Raw genomic sequence first — 19,896 nt, forward strand, 5'->3', positions numbered from 1 at the left:
AGCTCGGGCCTTATCTCCAGCGCCCGACCCGGCAGCTGCCGCCCGAGGGAGCGCGCCGGGTTCCGGCCGCAGGGGAATGGAATCCACACATCTGTTTCGGGCGGGATGTGAGGCATGTACTTCGAGACGGGACATGTTCATCTCCCGCTGCCCTTGCCGAAACAACTTGCAAAAAATACGTAGGTACGATACAGTGTGCAAAAGTCATAGCATTCATTCCATTACAACCACCACTAATACCAAGGGTGCTGCGGAAAGGTAAGCGTAGCCCGCAGCGGCGCCTCGCTAATGTTGCGCATCACCGTCTCCTCCAGCTCGCCCACCTCCTCCGCCACCCGCCTGCCCAGCGCCTCCTCCGCCTCCGCCGCCTGCTGTCCCATCTCCCTGCGCAGCGTCTCCAGTATCCGCGCCTCGGCCTGCCCGACGAGTTCCACCATCTCTTTCCTGTGCGCCGCGAGTGCGTCGCCGAGCCGCTGCTCGAGGGCCGACAGCCGCGACTCGAGCAGGCTGTCCATGTCTGCTGCGGGTGCTGGTTGTTTCTGTTCACGAGATGTCTCGGGGGTGCTACCTCGCCGAAGCCGCTTCTTGCCCTTGTCGGGGGAGGGGTGGTATACTGGGGCAGAGCCTGACTCCTCGTATTCCGGAGGGTCGTCGTGCTGCACTTCGTGACCGTGTCCAGTGGTACCGCTCTCGCCACCACCCAGGCTATCCCCCTCGACGATCTTGCCCCCCTGCCCCTGGTAGAGCGTCGCCGCGCCCGCCAACGCAGCGATGCTACCCGCCAGCGGCTCGGAGACGGCCTCGCACAGTTTCCGTAATCGCGCGGCGGACAGGCTGCGAGGCGGGACGGCGGCGTACACCGTCCACGCCGTCTGTCTGGCCAGGTCGAACAGCGCCGTAATGATATCTCCCGACGCTTTGTTCCTCGGCTCAAACTCCCCCGTGGGCGGCACCACGAGTACCGGCGGCCTGGACAACGTGAACGCAAGCGCGACCGTGTCGTGACCCAGCATCTTGTCGGCGGGCGAGGCGTCGAGGGTCAGCTGGGTGATGCGCTCCGGGTAGATGTGCAGGTAGACGCTGGTCCTGCCGTCGCGGCGGCGGCCGGGGGCGTGCTTGAGCTGGACCGAGGCGCGCAGCTCGAGGAAGGCCTTGTTGGAGGGGGGGACCCAGTGCAGGTCGAACAGCAGCCCGGGCAGGGTCTGACCTTTGCCCCATGACGCAAGAGCCGAGATCTTGGTCAGGTCGATCTTCTTGGGCCATGTTGGTTCGATGTGTCCAAGGGACGGCGCGCCTGAGCTGCTGCTCTTGGGAGATGGAGAAGGGCTTGGGGAGTTGCGGGGATTGGTAGGTGTAGTTGCAATGCTTTCGGCTTCCGTTGGCGGTCGGTCGGGGCTCGCGTGGCCTAGATCTTGCGCGAGCTCGTTCTCATCTTCAACATCGGGCTCTTGGCTCGGCCTGGGCGTGTTCGGGTTCGTCGTGGTGCCAGAGCTTACTGATCGAGGCGGTGGCGAGGAGGCGGGTTCGGCGGGAGACGAGCATCCCGTAGGACCACCTACCATCGCGACCGCTGCCTCGCACTATCAACAGTCAGTACAGACAAAGACTCACAACAAACCTGGCCCCGATAAGCCCTTCAAACAGGCACCAACAGGCCCGCGACGCAGCTGGGCAGGACTGGTCGACCTGTTTCGTCAGTGATTGTGACCGACCAAAGCGCGTGACTAATTGATTGATTGATTAACAAAGATCCAGGCGCCGGCCGATCTCATCCCCGCAACGCCCAGCCTAGCCACGACACACGCGATATGGCGAGCTCCAGTGCTGCAGGAGGCACCAGCACCCAGGGTCTTCCGCCGTCTCCCGTTGGGGTGGGTGGCGGCGGGTAGAAGCCTGTCAAAAGTCGGTGCTGGCCGCGGGACACTGGTCGCCGGGAGTGTCGTGGGCCGTAGGCAGGCGGTTGCACGGTTACCTGCTGTCGCGACGAGGTGCAACAAGCAGATACCTTGGGATTGCTTCGGGCCGGCGGCGACGGGATCGTGGGTGGTGTTGGATTGATTGATGGGGTGTGGGCTGCGATGGTGGTGTGGTGGTTGGAGGAAGAAGCGGGTTGAGGCGGAGATGGGCGGAGACAAAAGGTGCACGGTGGTTCCCCAGGCAGCATGATTACCTAATACTAAAGCTTGGGCCACCTAGAGCTCTGGGGGCTGGGCATGATGTCTGAACTGAGTGAGATAGCGCCACCTAGGTACCTACGTACCCAGGCACGTACCCCCATCCCCCGAGCTGCGGCCGCTTGACTTGCAACTACATCACATCACTGATCCACAGCCTCAAACAACAAGTCAATAAAGATCAAGATGTTGGACGGAACGCATTGCCGGGGGGGGGGGCCAAGCCTGTTCCTGCGGGTATCACCCAATGCATGTAATGGGTGGATTGTCCTAGCCCGCAGGCCCGAATGAGACACCACTTCTATTGCCCACGTGCAGTCACGAAACCATTTGCTTCCCCTTCCAGCTGTTCCCACAACGCCTACTATGACGATTTCTAAAGATGACTACACGTCTGGGTGCCAAAAACAACCCTGGGGCGATATTTGGCCTCTTCTCTTGTTGGTATTTAAGTTCACCTTAGTGAGACGGCAAGGAAGCGAAGCAGAGCCAATTAATAACATTGTGTCCCGCAAGCGTTTCAGTCCACCAGCCTGTCAGAGGCACGTATACAACAGTAATTGTCTAGGCGATATCAGATGTTGGCTGCAGCATCTGAAGTTTACCCTCTTCACTTCCCTCTGATTCGAGATCGCCACCCGCCTCCCGGAGCAGCGCAACGGCACGTGCCCCATGGGTAGTATCCCTATCCGTCAACGCCCACGATAGCGGTGTCCGCCCAGCCTTGTCCTTTAACTTGGGATTGGCACCTTTCTCTAGTAACACCCTCATCACCTCTAGCCCCTCACATGAGTTTTCAGCAGCCCATGACAACGGCGTCCGACCGTCATTATCCTTCGAATCAACGTAGGCACCTTTCTCAAGCAACATCCTCACCACCTCTGCCCTACGCCATGAGCATTGAGCAGCCCATGACAACGGCGTCCGACCGTCATTATCCTTCGAATCAACGTAGGCACCTTTCTCAAGCAATGATTCCGCCAATCTGCTTGTACCGTGTATAGCAGCCCATGACAGAGGTGTTCTTCCCCCTGTGTCTCTCGACTCGACGTCGGCATTTCTATTGACCAGTATTTCTACAACTCTGACGCCATGCTCGTAGTTTGCCGTGGCCCAGGATAGTGCGGAACGACCATCGTTGTCTCGCTTGTCGATTTCGGCACCTGCCCCAAGCAGCAACTCAATTATTTCTGACCTCGCACCCCCCCACATTGCCGCCAACATTAGTGGCGTCTGTCCGTTGTGATCTTCCAAATCAATTTTTGCACGTCCTTCCTTGACCAGGAACTCGACTACAGCAGCTTTGCCTTCGGCGGCCGCGAATGTGAGGAGTGTCATGCCGTCTGGACCTGATGTTGAGTCAACGTCAAGGCCTTTTTCAACTAGTTGCTCGAGAACAGCCACATGTTCCCGAAGTATAGCATCCTCCAACAGAGGACTATAGATGCCAGACCTCGAATCGATAGTAGCACCATTTTCGAGTAGCAATCTGACGATAGCCGCATGTCCATTTCGAATAGCAACCCTAATCGGTGTCTCCCCTAAAAGATTCTTCAAATTGATATCAGCACCATTTTCGAGTAGCATTTGGACGATAGCCGCATGTCCATTTCGAATAGCAACCCAAAGCAGTGTCTCGCCTGAAAGATTCTTCAAATCGACCTCAGCACATTGATCGAGCAATAGTTTAACAATACCCTTGTGCCCTCCTTCGATTGCATTTGGCAACAGACGATCTAACAGGCCGCTCTTCTGGGCAACATAGTTACGCCTCTCAAACAGAGCTCTGAAGATGGTCTCATGGCCCCGATCGATAGCAAGCGATAACAACTTCGAATCTACAGCATCGCTCCAATTCAAAGCCTTATCGTGCCTGTGGGGGCTGAGGACAAAAGCAAGTGCTACAGACTCCTCATCGTTTTCGATAAGATCGTGCAAGACTTGCTCAGCTGTGCGTCGTTTTAAAGTGTAGCTCCGGCGGAATCTAGTGGTATCAAGGTTGCGATGTTCTTCGTACTGTTCACAGAGCTTTTGAAGCGGAGAATCCGGTGGCTCGTTCTCGGCCTGGGCTCTCAGAAACTCTCGGACCGCTTCATGGCTATGGGCAGCCAACGCGGCAAGGATCGGTGCACCGCAACGCTCAGCTTCAATCTGGAAGCAGAGCGTCCTCCGGGTATGGCTGCGTATGAGGTCGCCAAGGTCTTTTTCCCCGAATACATAGAGCAGACTGACGGAATCGGTAAATCGCCGGACTTCATACTGTTCGAGAATGTTGTTCAGATAAATCCACCGTTTCAGGGGAAAATCGGAGATAAATTGTCCCTGCCCGATTCCATTCCGTTCAGCAAGGTTGGAGTGATGGAGAACGTTGTCAACAGAGTATTTCAGAAACGGGATCTTCGAGGCAATAGTCTTGCGCAGCCTCTCTGTCTGTGAAGCTGTTGGTAGAGGATTTGGTATATCGAGCTGTTGGTCGATCGAAGCATTCAGCTGAGCAAGACAGCAGTCCCTCAAAAGACGGTGCCCGTGGCCTTCAAGATTCTCCAAAGCCCCTGACCACTGGGTCCGGTATTTACCAAGCAAAAAGTCTCTCACGGACTCGTGGATGAACTGGACTTCGGAGGCCTTATTCCGCGTCACTTCAGCCAGGCCTTTAGAGCAACTTCTCACATAAGTCTTCATGTCTTCCAGGTCAAAATCAGTCTCGTCCCAAAAGCCCGAGCATTCTGGGTCAAACCCAATCTGGACGGCAAAGTAGAGCTCTTGCGGTTTAAGAGCACTGCGTGCGAAGAGAATCCAGTTGAGACAAAGCTGCAGCTGATCGAGGTCCTCCCCGTCTCGAGTCAGTATCATGCGGAATAAGTCGTCCAGTCCCGGCGGAATTCCGTGCAGATGATCGCGTAGCTTATGGATCGACATGGACTTTTCATTGTTGAGGATGTCAAGAACCAAAACAACCCAGAGAAAAATCCCCCTAGACTTTTCCTGGATTTCGGTGCGGAGTGCCTCGGTATTCTTAGACTTCGATTTTATTCTCAGTCTCGACTTGACGAATTTGCGGATATCTTCGGTATGTCCGTACTCGTCCTCCAAACAGACTTCGAGGCCTTTGTTGATGACGACGGTTGGGTAATATCGACTTGAAAAGCAGATCTGCAATTGGACCCTCGCTTCTTCCGCGCAGTCGCACAGCTCTTCGAAAAATGAGACCATGTCACCGGCCTTGTTTGCGTCGCACTCGTCGAGTGCATCGACGAAAATCGTCAAAGAACGGCTCCCAAGCTTAGGCACGGCATGCTTCAACGTTTGTTTCAGCGCTTCCTCAGACCACCCGCTCCGTTGAATCGTCCTGGCACCATCAAGTGTCATCCACTCCAGACCAGCTTTGAGGTCCGGGGCGATCTCAAAGAGCTGGTGGAGAAGTGATCGATAGAGACCCGTCGTGGTCTTCTCCTCGACCGCACCTCGAGCCAGAAAGAAGAACGATAACGTAATTCGCGACGAATCGCCCTGTGAGTCGATTTTGGTCTGTTCGAAGAGGAGTTTCATCAGGGTCGACTTCCCAGTTCCTGGATTTCCTTTAACCCAAAGGAAGCCACCGTGCTCTGACATCCGTGCCACATCTTTCCAAGATTGGTACTTTGACTCGGTCAGGAACCAACGACAGGTATTTGCTTGGGCAGGGGCCAAGTGTGTGAGGCGCTCGTCAATCTTGGAGAAGTAGAGTTGACGTATGAGCTCCTCTTTCACGCTTTTCATCTCGTTCTCTAACACTGGATCGCGCGAAGAAGGGTCATCGCCAGCTTGTGATTGGACGTGTTCCGGTAGATGGTTGTCCAGCCGAGCCCGCTTCCCAACCACAGGGCAGAGGGCCTCGTCAGCGGGTCCTGTTCCTGGATCGTAGACTTGCGTTTCTCCAGTCAATTTTCTTTTCTGACCCGCGACCAAGTTTTGCGGTTGTGATTCTCGTATGATTTGACGAGATTGAAAGCCCCGCTCATGAATCCCATCGCTAAAAGAAACGCTTTGAATGTGCTTGAGGACATAAGCAACTCTGTCGTACTCAGCATCTTGGGACGCAAATTTGACCAGATCTGAGTGATTCCGACGAAGAGGTACGGCGTGGTCTGAAGAAGCATCATCAGGCAGACAGCTGGTTGCCGAAGAATGGCTGACGAGCAGCCGAGGCGGACCGGCCATCCTCCATCGTCCTGTTGCTGGATCCTGCAACCAATTTAGCACCACACAGAATCTCGGTGAAGACGGTATTTCCACTTACCTCAGCGGCCGTAGGTGACAGCTCAGTCTCGTATAAGCAATACACATGGATCTTTGTCAACTCTAGGACCTTCGAGAACTCCTGCTTCTGTCGCCTAAGCACTTGAGAGCTCTTCGAACTGAGTGATTCGAGAAGGAACCGATTTGGCTGGTCGTTCACCATAGGAACCAGTGATTCGATATCCAATCCATCATTAGGGGCCCCGAAGAGGAGGATTCCCTGGATCATGTCAAGGCGTCCGCCATCTTTGGAGCCCGACTCGGCAATTTGAATCAATGCCTGTTTTACCAGCAAGCCGCCGAGGCTGTGGCCAATCAGGAGTAAGGGTTTTCTGTCGTAACTTGGAGATATTTGTCCGATCGCCATCCGGAGCAGGCGAGCTAGATCATCAAGTTGGACATGACTTGTACTATGCTGCAGCCCGCTCTCGTAACCAAAGATCATCACTCTGGCAGCGGGTAAGTCTTCTGGTAGGTTGTCGGCCAACCACATATTCCTATGCTTCTTGTGCACAAATGATCCAAAGGGATGGCTGCCCAGGCCGGAGACCGCGAGGATATCGATTTGATGCTCCTTGTCTGTAGTAGGAGCATGGAGTGTTGTGACGCCATCGAAATGCTCATCAATCAAAACCTGAGACGCTGTACCACACCTCTCTGCCACTCCCGAGCCCTTTGGATCTATCCTAATTTTGATCTCCAACTCATCCCTGGCCCCAAGTGCTTGTAGTTGTGAGGGGAGGTCGTTGAAACGGACGGTGGCGACCTGGTAACTGGCTCGGAGATCGGGTGCGAGTGTATGAATGATGACAAGGTTGTCACCTTTGTCGATATGCTCTACTTCATCGCCGCCCAGCCATTGTAGATCTGAGTGATGTCGAAGGGCTCGAGCTAGCCTGTCTCGGTCGACGTCGCGTGGTAGGCCGCGGATTCTCCAGGTGCGGTGCTTAGGGTGCATCTCGTGAGGGCGAGAAGGACGAGACGCTGCACAACAGACCAAAATGGGATTAGCATCGTCAGAAACGTGATGAATAAAGTTTCTGTAACGTACCTCATGTCAAAAGTGTGGCTGCAAGTCATGGGCGATTTCATGACGAATTTTGGGATGCTCCACGTTGTCGTGTTTCTTCCAAGTCCGAGTTCAAATGTTATCAGGCAGCAGACGCGGGCCCACATGATGATGAGCGGGGCTCATGTCGGCTGAGCATCTCAGCCACTCAGGCTCTCTCCACTGAGGTGCTGTCCGTGGCTGACATGCATATCATGCCCACACAAGGGTCCGGCAACAAAGTGCACATTTAGGTGCCTGCCGAATAGTTCCAGCCGCAGGTGAAGCTGACCTTGGGAAGCCCTCGACATCCATACTAAGCAGCCAATGGCATGAAGTCAGGGTAGGCGTTGTCGCCGAACCAGTAGTGTCACGAGCCCGCTCGTATGTCCACTGCGCCGCCACTGTAACTCTTCCCAACCCCATATGGATAATCGTTGTGTGGTATACTCTCCTATCCCATAGGAAACTCTGTTATTGGATACACGTTGTCGTGTTTGAAGGCGTTGCAAAATTGCATTGTCATTATATGTCAAGTACAAGTCCTAATTTGGTGAAGGGAGATAGACTGGATGCCCTGTGCCTACATGCATTCCTTCTATTCAACCAGGATCATGTAACTCGAAAATAAGGGCAGGTAACCGCAAACCGTGGGACGATGCCACTGAATTGCCTTTAAAAGTGAGCATAGGACCGGAGATTCACCAATCATGATTTTGTGTTCTTTCACCAACAACTCCCGAGGTCCCCTTACAATTTTATGACGTGAGGACCTCCGGAGGTGGATATTAGCCCAAGTCTATGCTTGTTGCAGAGTTCTAGATTTCAAGGGGCAAAAGTACTTTCAATTCCAGTTGTTTCGCCAATAAAATTACGAGAACATACTAGTTGACAGCCAGGTGTAGATGCTGGAAAAGCGCAACTCGACGTCAGGTCGGCGAGGGCTGTGACGGTGACCTCGGGAGGGAGCAATCACATTTGTCTGGAAGTCAAAAGGTCTTGAGAATCAGTCGCCAGCCAGGGCCGCTAATTAGGCCTAGAAATATTGCTGCCTTCAAACATGACGTCGGGTATGGTCTACATGTCAAAAGCTTAGCTCGGAGGACGTTCAAATGTTGCATGAGCCAATGGACGCTATCGAGTCGTTGCTGTGAGGAGCTCTAGAGGGGAGATGGATTCTGCAATCAGCAAGAAGCTAATGAAAGTTGGGGCAGAGTTCCCGAGACACTCAAGACCAAGGCCAACACGGCTGGGCATTGCACGATGGAGCTACTTTGTGACACATATTGGCCTCGGAGCATTCAGAGATGGCTGGCTGCACAGCAACAGCGAGCAGACATTGCGCACAAATCTGGAAAGAAGATGTCGATGCAAATCTGCATTCAGTTTCTCATGACCAATGTGTCACAGCTTCTCACGCACGAGATTTCCATCTGCGCGTACTTGCGCCTCTCCCGTCACCGATTTGGTGGCCACCCCTGGGCTGGACATTGCAGCTAAGGCCGCACAGTTTCGGATGCTACACGGCCGTTTTCACTGACGTATTGCCTCGTCTTCCGTTTTAGAAGGCTTCCTTGCCGTGTCTGTCGGCCACAGCACACAACTGCCTGGGCTTCAGTCCATGTCTGCTGCATTACATCACCCATGACGAGCGAGAATGCTCAACTGAATGTGGAGCCTTCCTTCAGTTTTCAGCTGCTGCCTGTAAAAGATGTGCCATTGCGGAAGAATTGCTCCGGTGACTGATGGCGTTCATGGCAACTGCCCTCAACACATTGCGCCAAACCCCTTTCAGCATCAACCCCCATGGATCGATCCATGAAAGCATCTGATCCAATCATTGATCCATCCCATCATCGAAAGGCAGTCTCCCAAGCTTGTGCTCTCTCTGGAAGAGATGCCACCTTCTTTGTCGCGTTGCATCAGGAAACGCGACGTGAACAACAGGCAGTGATTCAGACCTACAGACACCCATGACAATGGGGATTTTTAAATCTTGTGTTATGCCTATGTTCAATTTGGCCCCAATCGTGGTCTTTGTTGACCCTCTACCAATTGCCCATGGCAGATTGATGGGCTGCCTTGGAGACTTCCTGCCTTCAGATGTCGATGACAACATCGATGTAGTCAGCAGAGGATGTTGACGTGCATAGGCATTACTTCAGGATTGGATCTAGCAGCAGGTCTTGCCATCGCTTGAGTAGAAACGCGTCATTGTTGTTGAGTCCCATGGCAGGTGACGGTGGTTTAGGGAAGGTGGTTGCGGCTCCGTTGGACAACCATGCAAGCACAGACCGTTCACAGCCTTCTCTCCGTTTTGTGACGGAGAACTAAATCCTCCCATGCAGCCTCTCGCGAGAAGTTTAGCGGAATAAAAAGACTTCCTATGAGATGATCAACCTACATAGAGTCTTCGCAGCAAATTGTCTACCTCATACTAGAAGTGCGCGACTCTATTCTCGTCTGTGAAGTTTGTGTTTGCCGTTCTTCACCGTTTCTGGACATGATCAGTTTCCTGGAGCTCCTTCCAGCTTCTGCCATGACATCGACCCAGCGCAGAAACCTGAGGAAGGCACCCCAGGGAAGGCACAGAGAGGCAGGTGGCCCGAGCTCTGGCCCCCCGTCCCATGCCCTCTGCCTTGTTGTCTCGCGATCGCCCGCGTCTTCTTCCTCTCTTCTCTTCTTTTCTTCTTCAAGAAGCAATTTGCGTTATGGACGCAGATTTCGCGTCGAACTTATTGATTAGGCATCATTCGTTGCCGGCGTTTGCTCTACCTTTTCTCTATTCTTCCGAACATCTTTCCCATACGCACCTGAGAAGGTCTTTCACCAACTTTCTCCGACACGGTCCTCGAGGTACGGATTACTTCGAGTCGCGATGGACGGCCTGGGCAACCTCTGGGTGTGGGTGCTGAATGACCCGCGCGGAGGGTGGCTGTTCGTCCTCGGTATTCTGGTTTACCTCACCGTGTCAACATGGTCTGTGGGGTACGAGTTTGCTTGTGAGTGTTTTCTTCTGTCGTGTTGTTGTCGTCGTCGTCGTCGTCGTCGTCGTGGCCCCAGTCTCCGTCCTGCCCTGTTGGCCCTCGTCTGCCTTTTTCTCCTGCTGCTGCTGCTCTTTTCTTCTTCCCTTTCCTGCTTGGCGTATCTACCACAAGCGAACGCCGAATCGACCAGCAGCCCTTTGCCAGAAGTTCTTCTCCGACACTTCTTCTCGAGCACATGGCGTCTAGCACTTCGCAGCCAGCAATTTGCCTCTATGGATTTCCCAACCAGCACTTCAGGGCTTGGTCCTCCAGCAATTCCTCCCTCGGCATCTCTCAACCAGCACTGGCAACTTTTCCTCCGCCAACTCCCACCCTCAGCCTGTGCTATGCCCTCTCATCCAGCTCTCTTCGGGTCCATTCCCTGGCGCCGTCTCCTCAAGACATCCTACCACTACGCTTGTGCCCATGGGCCTGCCCTCTGCCCTCTGCCCCTGCTGTCTACTCCATCACATCGTTCCCCTTCACGTCTTCCACATTCCCCATTCCCATCTTACTACTTTCTATCTTCCCAATTCTCATCGTCCTGATACTAACCTCCTCTATTCAAGACATGCAACTCTGGAGGGTCGTCCATGATGGAGATCTCTGGCTTGTGCCGTCTGGGCATTCGACGGGCTGGAAGGCAGCTCTCGGGATCTGGGTCGGGCTAGGGCTAGTCCGCACCTGGTTCCTCGTCTGTTGGGCCTTCGCCGTCGCACGGTCATACTCGCCAAGATCGCGGATGTGTGGGCGCACATCCATCCATCAGTCCGACTTCATCTTTTGGGGTGATCCGATGCGTCCACTTCGATTTCCCGACAATGCAAGACGATTTCGGAAGTGCAGGGGCGCCTGTCGCGCTCGCGACGAACTCCTGTCCGACCGGGTCTACCATTGCTCGTATTTCGAAGCTTTACACAAGAAAGGAAAAAGAGATGGTGCGGATGTACACCTGGCTCTGTACGACCATTTCTGCGGTTGGCTTCGCGTCTGTGTCTGGCTGGACACGATCAAGTCATACCTGCTCACCATCTTCTTTCTCTTTTTGGACGCCATCATCGTGATGATCATTTCCTTCATCGCCATTTCTCGCCATGGTAGCTCGTCCGTCTTGGCTCATGCGCCGGCGGTGACTAGGGCCGTCGCCGTCGCCATCTTCCTTGCGGGCAGCAACCTCTGGCTCAAGGGTCGAGATTTGGCTTTGCGGAATGTCACGATATCGGAGAAACACCAGTTACGTCAAGTCGCCGGAGTGCGAGGTGGCTTTTGGTTCGCGCTTTTGCCCGACCGCCCCGAGCACGACCCCGACTTTCAGCATTTTCGCGGTAACCCCTGGGATCTAGGCTGGCAACGGAATCTCTCCCAAGTATTTGGTGAGAGCCTCTGGGATTGCTTGCTGCCGTGGACTCAGCCGCCCAGAGTCCGTTACTATGCCGACTATCGCCATGTTACCGACTTCGAAATGTCTGACGTTTTCTGGGAGTGGGTTCGAGACAAGAAGGAGAACCGGTTCCGTACTGCTGGATCGGGATCAGCTGTTTCTGGACAACAGCGGGAGGCGGATGCAGCGGGCACATCGATCGGCGCTGGGACATCGATTGTCGCCTTCTCGCCTGTGTCGTCTCCGCGGTCTCTCTCTTCGAACGTCCACCCACGACTTCAATCACCCCAACGTACCCCACAGGAAATTCCTCTCCCCCCATCTCCTTCGGAGCTCTGAGGGTGCTTCTTCCGTCAGAGGCAGACGTTAATACTCCCCTTCGGGGGGCGGAGGATGAAGACGGATTCTGCACCTCCAAGCGGTATCCTCCGGGACCTTCTGCCGTGCCATTGGGCAGCGCACACGCAGATGCCAAGCAGAAACGCAGATGCCATTCACATACGCATCGCCATCATTGTCGACTCGCATTCACCAATCGCCTGTCACGATCCACATCTCGCCAAGTCGACTCTCCACCCGACTGGCTTGACATGACTTCACCAGCAATAGCTCACCGTTGGGCCTCCGAGCAGTTCTCATCACACTGTTCTCATCGGCCTCATCCAGCATCGCTTGAGATATCTTCCACTTCTTGAGCGTCGCGCCTCACACCTTGAGCGCAACTCCAGCAATCGTCGAGGTACTCAAACAACCTCTGCAATCTGAATCAAAACCATTTCGACTTTCCAGTCTAGTCCAGCTTGAAGCTCAACACTCTCCGGAGCTTCTTCGTGCCATACCACACACAATCTGGCACACCCAACTCAATTTCTCTCAAGGCAATCTTCCAGTCCTTTGAGCTGTCTACTCAGTCATGTTCTACATGTCCACTGCTTGAGATCTGTCCACCACACCGACCTCACAAGCTTTGCGCACCATCCCTTCGGAGCGCACATTATCCAGCGTCTCAACCTGAGACCTTTGAGCCTGCGGTTCATCAACATGCCGCCACCAGTCCACTTCGTCTTCAGACACCTACCATTGTTCTGATGACTTCTGAGTCTGCGGTCTATTATCAAGCCGCCACCAGTCCACTTCGTCTTCAGACACCTACCATTGTTCTGATGACTCCCGAGCCTGCGGTTCATCAACATGCCGCTACAAGTACACTTGGTCTCCTGAGCACCAACTTCTGTTCAGAGACTTCCGAGCCTGTGGCTCTTCGCCTCCAGAGAACAAACTCTGTTCTGGAGACTTCCGAGCCAACACTTCTTCCTCTGCACAGCAGCTACCACTGTGCTGGAGACTTGCGAGCCTGCGGTTTCCCATCGTGCCGCCACCCATCCACTTGGTCTTCCAGATCAACGTTCATTGTTCTGGAGACAACGCCATGTTCCAACGAGTATGGTGACATGACCAGATCCTTCCGGTCATGCTGGACGTCACATCCTTGATGTCCAGCATTCGACAATTTCAATCAATTCCAGCCCGACAGACTCCAATGGTTCTACCCACACGAGGCGTTTCAGCCATCATCACTTGATGGCGAGTCTTCTGTCTCTTCTTCCACAAACTTGAGCCACGTCAGTCACCACGCCGGTGTACTGGCCTCTTCGCTTGCACGCCACATGCATTCGTGCCTCATAGGCAACCTCAGATTAATCGTGTCACCTTGCTTCAAGAGGATCAATCCGAGCCATGTCGATCATCACAAACTCGATGTTCGACTTCCAGTCTTCCAACCAATTTGAGCCATGCCAGTCACCACAACTCTAGTGTTCTGGCCTTTCATCTTCCAAGATGACCAATCCGAGCCACTCCAGTCAACAAAAGTCTTGTTGTCTGACGATGAGTCATTCCAATCGACTCCTGCCGCTCACCATACCCTCGGTGTCCGGCTTTCCAGCCCTACCGGTCTCTTCAATCATAGACCCCTCCAGGCAGTCATCACACCCACGATGTCTGTCTACCAGCCTACTGCTCTCTTCAATCGGAGCCATCCAGAGAGTCATCACACCAACGATGTCTTTCTACCAGCCCACTGCTCTACTCTCAAACGAGCTATTCCAGACAGCCAATCACCAAAACCTCGGTCTTGGCTTGTCAGCACACGACTCGACTTGAGTCTCGCCAGATGCCATCATTTCAGCATTCTGGTCCTTCAGCCCACTGCTCACACCATCTTGAGCATCCTTCAGTCGGCGGCCTTGCTCTTGACGCCGTCGGCCCACAGCTCTTTTCTTTTTGGAGCTTCTTCAGTCACCCAACTTCAGGTGTCTGATTTCTTCGGAATGACTCTAGCACATTGGAGTCATCCATTCAGCCCACGGTTCTCACCCATCGAACCAATCTCAAGCCAGTACACTTCGGTGTCTATTCGAACTCTCTCTCTCCTTGAGTTCTCCAGCCCACGGCTTTCACCCAACAAGCCATTGTTGGCCACCAGAACCTCGGTGCGCCTTCAACGTTGCTCTCTTTGAGCTTTTCAATCAGACCATGACTCTCACACAATCTGAGTCTTGCCATCGTTCAGCCCCTGGCTCTGTCCTTTTCGAGCCCGTCACCTCAGTATTGCCAGTGGTTTCTTCCGAAATCTCATTCGAGTTTTTCCTTCAGCCCATGGCTCTCAATCAACGAGTCATTTCCGGTCACCAGACTGGTGTTCCTGGAAGCTCATACTCCTTGAGCTTTCCAACCAGCCCACGACTCTCAAAACACTTCGAGTCTCCCCATTCAGCCCACGGCTCCGTCACTTTCGAGCCCATCACCTCGATCTCGGTGTCTTCGGAACTCTTACTCTCGAGTTCTTCATTCAGCCCATGGCTTCGTTATTTTCGAGCCCAAATTTCCAAGTCACCTCAATCTCGGTGTCTTCCGAACTCTTTCCTTTGAGTTCAGCATTCAGCCCACGGCTCCGTTCCTTTCGAGCCCAACATTTCAAGTCACCGCAATCTCGGTGTTTCCGAACTCTCACTCTCGAGTTCTTCATTCAGCCCACACTCCGTCACGTTCGAGCCTGCCACCTCAATCTCGGTGTCTTCCGAACTGTCGCTTCTGAGTTCTTCATTCAGCCCACGGCTCTCGACCAACGAGTCGAATCTACTCAGATCATGTTCTGTCTTCGGACTCTTCAAATAAAGTCTCCTCATTCAGCATGCGGCTCTGTCCACTTCTGAGCCTTCATTTCCCAACAACTCGGTGCCCACTTGATTCTGTCAATCCGAGTGATCCAACCGGCCCACGGCTTCTCCACATTCAAGCCACCAGTCAGCACGATCTTGCCGCCTGACAATTCAGATCTCAACTCTGCTCTGCAAACTGAGTTCTTCCAGTCCAATCCACGGCTCTCATTCATGGTCCTGTCGTCCACATGATCTTGGCGTCGACCGTTCAGCCAGTAGCCATTCCTCTTTACGAGCTCTGCGGATCGGCATCGTCCGGTTGGCTCTCCAATCGAGCAAGTGTGGAAGCTACTGTTCTCTTCCAGATTGGAAATATGATTGACTCAACGCGAATCTTTCGCCTCAGCCAACTGCGCTGTTGTCGATGCAATCTATTCAAACAACCCTGTCGTTTCTTTCGACATGCCATCGGTGTTTTCCAACGATCTCAAACACGTTGCTGCAATGCGACAGTGTCTCAAATACCATGACCCCGACGCGCAAAATCTTCCTGGGAACTACAAGAGTGAGCCTGCCCTCCATCCCCCCTTTCCAGGGCATCTGGCGGCCTTGATTTCTAGCTGACTTCTTCCAGACTCTCTCTGACTACGAAGAGATCATTTCTCAGCCAATCCTGGCTGTTTTTTCGATGCAGCATGACGCCGATATGGTGTGAACACTTGCTGGCTTAAGTCCTTGTGGGTTCTGCCCACTTCTCCCTAATGTCACTTCCTCCACACAGGTGGTATGACAGACACTGATTTGGCTTCACAGAATACGGATTCGGACCGTCGAACCGGCGACGCCGAGCCTGTTGGTCAGATAAATGAGCAGTTGGTCTTTCCATGCGGGCAATGGCACGTTCACAGACCATTCTCTGTTGGAAATTGGTTGATGCTTACCAATTCATTCCAGACACGGGCCCACACGGTGTCTGCAGTGGCGTCACTGTTCTCATTGGTTCAGAAAGCTCGGTAAGTCCCCTTGCCGTGACATTTCTTTCTTGGATCGCGAGTGCTGTCTTGGATGTGAGCACACTGATCAGATGATGACTCTCGCAGTTCTGAGAAACCTGAGCTCCTCCATTAAGGCATGATCTGAGGTGCAACCGCGGAGGGTACTGCTGGGGATTCAGAAGTGCGGCTCACGCAATGGCAAGTCCTTCCCAACTGTGTTTCCCACAATGGGTGCATGAGAAGTTCAGTCGATGACCCCATCGTAGCCTTTGCTGCTTGGACATCGAGCCAGAAGGAAGGACTTGGAAACCTTGTTCGGACAGATGGATGTGGGAGGATCTCACCGAGTGGCACAAGCATTGCTGAAAGAGCAATGGTCAAGCATCAGTGAGTTGATCAGTTCCTGACACCGACCTTCCAATGGGGCACTGACACTTTGACCAGGGATTGAGATGATGAGGAAGATTGTGTGGAAGTCGTCTCTGGATGCAGGTTGGCAGGCAAACTCAAGAACCGGACACCCATGACAAGACGGACGAGGGAGATGGGCTTGCTGAGGGATTTGCACGAGAGTGTGATCACTCAGAACATGACGACTGTCAGGGCAGCCAACCAGCGGAGGATGAGTGCTTCCAACGGGCGGCCGCTCACAGCTTGAGCACCTATGCATCTGGTCAGATTGCCGTTGCATGACAATTTGGGATCGCGCCCAACACGGGCAGCAGAGTCCACCCAAACTCAATAACATGGCAAATTGCAAATCAGTTACACCGTTCCAGTCTCACGTCAAGTTGTTTGTGGCATGGTACACTCGACGATCAGTCACTCAGCAACCGGTTTCTGCTATGGAATCCACATTCCCCATTTGGTGTCGTACAGTTGTCTCTCGGTCCACCAGAAGAGGCATTCCGGCCTGTACACGCTGAGGGCCTCGGATGCGGGGATAGCTTCAGCTTCGACTCCACACACCCGCACAATGTGGAGCCGCATTGCAGCGTTCAGTCCAGTCTTCCAATGCCAACCTCAATGACATCTTGGCAAAACAGTTCCCCGGGCGAGCGGCTCGACCATATTCAGCTGGATTCAGGGCGGCTGATGAGCTGGCGCGGGAGGGACCGCGAATGTCACGTAGCCCGAGACATGGGCAGGCTGCCGACGTCGCAGGGACAGGGGCACGTACCCCTCCCCCGGATTTCGGGTAACCCTAATAGATCGACGGGGATCCATACGAACGTGGGGAGAGTGTGGGGAGGGAGGCTAGTGCTGTGCCACCACCACGACGGATATCTGTCAACCTGATGGTGACGTCCTCGGACGGCCGACTACGCAATGACTACTTAAGACAAGCCGATTGCAAGGAGCTTCCTCCAGGAGATGTAGCAGCCTCAAGACATCCACAAGTCTCTCTACTACGCACCCTCACGAGCAATCCCCTTTCAGAGAATCTCGCCCTACACAAAATGAGTCCCAGCGTTCTAACGCAGTCCGCCGTTGCTCTTCCATCCAGCCAGCGGTGCGAGCCCGGGTCTATCAACCTTGAGGTCGCAAAATGGCCTGACAGAGTCACGGACGGACCGGTTGATGCCTATGCGACAGCGAAAGAAATCATCTTGACACTTAACTCGTACCTTGGCAAGGCCCCTTCCAAAGCGGCTGCTGAGGGCGTGGCATCTCTGTTTAGTGATGACGAGTGTTACTGGCGGGACCACCTTGCACTGTCCTGGGACCTGAGGACCCTCAAGGGCAAGGACAGCATCGTTGAGTTCTTGCAAGACAACTCCAATCTCACCAAGGTCTCCGTGGATGCCTCATCAGAGTGGCGCAAACCTAAATACGCACCCTTGAACCCGCACCAGACATCTAAGGGCATCGTTTTCTACACGACCATCACTACGAAGCTGGGTTCTGGCCGTGGTGTCGTGCGTCTGGCCCAAGATGGCTCGGGATCTTGGAAGATCTGGACCTTCTTCACCTCACTCGAAGAGCTCAAAGGCTTTGAGGAGCCAACAGGTCCGCGACGGCCAAATGGCGCACAGCATGGCTACCACAGGAGCCGAAAGAACTGGCTGGACAGAAGGAACGAGGAATCCAGCTTTGTGGACCGAGACCCAGATGTTCTCATCATTGGTATGGCCTCCCGATAGCACAATGGTCCTGACTAAGATCACGAAAGAAGGCTGCATGCTAATAACTCCTACTGTCTAGGTGCTGGCCAGGGTGGCTTATCTGCACATGCCAGGCTCAAGATGCTGAACGTGCCAACGCTCATTGTCGACATGAATGATAATGTCGGCGACAACTGGCGAAAGCGCTACCACCAGCTCGTTCTCCATGACCCAGTCTGGATCGATCACCTGCCATACATCCAGTTCCCTGAGTGGTGGCCTATTTTCACACCTAAGGACAAACTGGCCGATTTCTTCGAAGCCTACGCCAAACTGTTGGAACTGAATGTGTGGACGAGGACAACTGTTGAGTCTGGCTCCTGGGATGACTCTCAGAAGCGGTGGACTGTCACAGTGCGAAGGCAGCTACCGGATGGGTCAACCGAGAATCGGACACTGCACCCGAAGCATATAATTCAATCGACAGGGCACTCCGGCAAGGCGAACATCCCGAACATCAAAGGATGGGATTCTTTCAAGGGTGACATCATCTGCCACTCATCCCAATTTCCAGGCGCAAAGCCCAACAGCCAGGGAAAGAAAGCAATTGTGGTCGGTGCCTGCAACTCGAGCCACGACATCTGTCAAGATTACTATGAGAACGGATACGACGTGACGATGGTCCAGAGATCAACAACCTGCGTCGTCTCAAGCCAGTCCATCTGCAAGATCAGCCTGGCCGTCGCCTACGAAGAGGGTGGTCCGCCCACCGAGGATGCCGACTTGCTCTCTTGGGGTACACCAGCTGAGGTGACCAAGGCGCAACACTTTGAGATCACCAAGCTCCATCAGATCAATGACAAAGAAACCCTCGAGGGCCTGGCAAAGGCAGGGTTCAAGACCGACAAGGGACCAGATGATTGTGGTCTCTACATCAAGTATTTCCAGCGGGGTGGTGGGTACTACATTGACGTCGGCGCATCGCAGCTCATCATCGACGGCAAGATCAAGGTCAAGCAAGGCCAGGAGATCACAGAGGTGCTGCCGAAGGGGCTGCGGTTCGCAGACGGAACTGAGCTCGAAGCGGACGAGATCATTTTCGCGACGGGGTATCAGAACATGCGCACCCAAGCGAGCAGCATATTCGGAGACAAGGTCGGCGACAAGCTTCGAGACATCTGGGGCTTTGACGACAGCGGCGAGTTCCGGGCCTTGTGGAGGGACTCTGGCCACCCCGGCTTCTGGTTCCACGGCGGCAATCTGGCCGTGTGCAGGTACTATTCGAGACTTCTTGCGCTGCGGATCAAGGCCCAGCTGGAGGGCCTTGAATAAACACGTTTCTTTAGACGCCTAGATTCTATTGACTAGATCTCAACTACCAACACTGAATGCTTCTCGCTTCCTTGCCTTTTTTCTAAGACGCTAACCGTTTTAGTTTTGCGAATAATGTGTTGGACTGAGGTATGTAGATTAGGGTTTGATCCATAAAGAGTTTGCACAGAAATCACCTGGACCTCACACATACACATGGGCTGTTTTGAACAGGAAGGGTCTGTTGAACACCAGTTCGCATTTCTATGATCCAAACCCGCCTATGTTGAGCTAGTTGTGCCGGCGTCAAGCTGTCAAAAACCTTAAGCTCCCCGCGCCGGCCCGGCTCACTTCAACCATGATCCATCACACTAATATCCAGTAAAGTCCTCAGCGAGGCAGCGAAAGGCCAGTGCC

General features: G+C 53.8%; 4 protein-coding genes across 4 annotated transcripts; 2 read left to right on the forward strand and 2 right to left on the reverse strand.

Moving 5' to 3' along the window:
- Positions 1–233: 233 nt before the first annotated feature.
- On the reverse strand, positions 234–1,562 carry KVR01_008164 (uncharacterized protein; the record flags this gene model as incomplete). Its single annotated transcript, XM_044795006.1, has 1 exon — positions 234–1,562. The coding sequence occupies one exon, from the start codon at positions 1,560–1,562 to the stop codon at positions 234–236; it is 1,329 nt and encodes a 442-aa protein (XP_044643142.1).
- A 1,096-nt stretch (positions 1,563–2,658) lies between these two features.
- Positions 2,659–7,582, reverse strand: KVR01_008356 (uncharacterized protein). The gene is made up of 3 exons (XM_044793036.1): positions 7,504–7,582; positions 6,454–7,436; positions 2,659–6,398 (listed from the first exon to the last, which is right to left on the reverse strand). Exons 2-3 carry the CDS (start codon positions 7,408–7,410, stop codon positions 2,739–2,741), a joined length of 4,617 nt encoding a protein of 1,538 aa, XP_044643334.1. The 5' UTR covers positions 7,411–7,436; positions 7,504–7,582; the 3' UTR covers positions 2,659–2,738.
- A 3,515-nt stretch (positions 7,583–11,097) lies between these two features.
- Positions 11,098–12,246, forward strand: KVR01_008103 (uncharacterized protein; the record flags this gene model as incomplete). The annotated part of the gene is made up of 1 exon (XM_044782035.1): positions 11,098–12,246. The coding sequence occupies one exon, from the start codon at positions 11,098–11,100 to the stop codon at positions 12,244–12,246; it is 1,149 nt and encodes a 382-aa protein (XP_044643081.1).
- A 5,277-nt stretch (positions 12,247–17,523) lies between these two features.
- On the forward strand, positions 17,524–19,500 carry KVR01_007782 (uncharacterized protein; the record flags this gene model as incomplete). Its single annotated transcript, XM_044784765.1, has 3 exons — positions 17,524–18,190; positions 18,269–18,489; positions 18,637–19,500. 3 exons carry the CDS (start codon positions 17,524–17,526, stop codon positions 19,498–19,500), a joined length of 1,752 nt encoding a protein of 583 aa, XP_044642760.1.
- Positions 19,501–19,896: the final 396 nt, after the last annotated feature.

This window comes from Diaporthe batatas, assembly GCF_019321695.1.
Source record: "Diaporthe batatas strain CRI 302-4 chromosome Unknown Contig00009, whole genome shotgun sequence".
NCBI lineage: Eukaryota > Fungi > Ascomycota > Sordariomycetes > Diaporthales > Diaporthaceae > Diaporthe > Diaporthe batatas.

What these genes read in the sequence shown, in the direction of transcription:
- KVR01_008356 (XM_044793036.1), bottom strand. Translation starts at nt 7,410, where the DNA reads ATGCACCCTAAGCACCGCACCTGGAGAATCCGCGGCCTACCACGCGAC. An exon ending in TGTCACCTACGGCCGCTGAG is followed by an intron (nt 6,399 to 6,453) that starts GTAAGTGGAAAT and finishes AATTGGTTGCAG; the next exon opens with GATCCAGCAACAGGACGATG.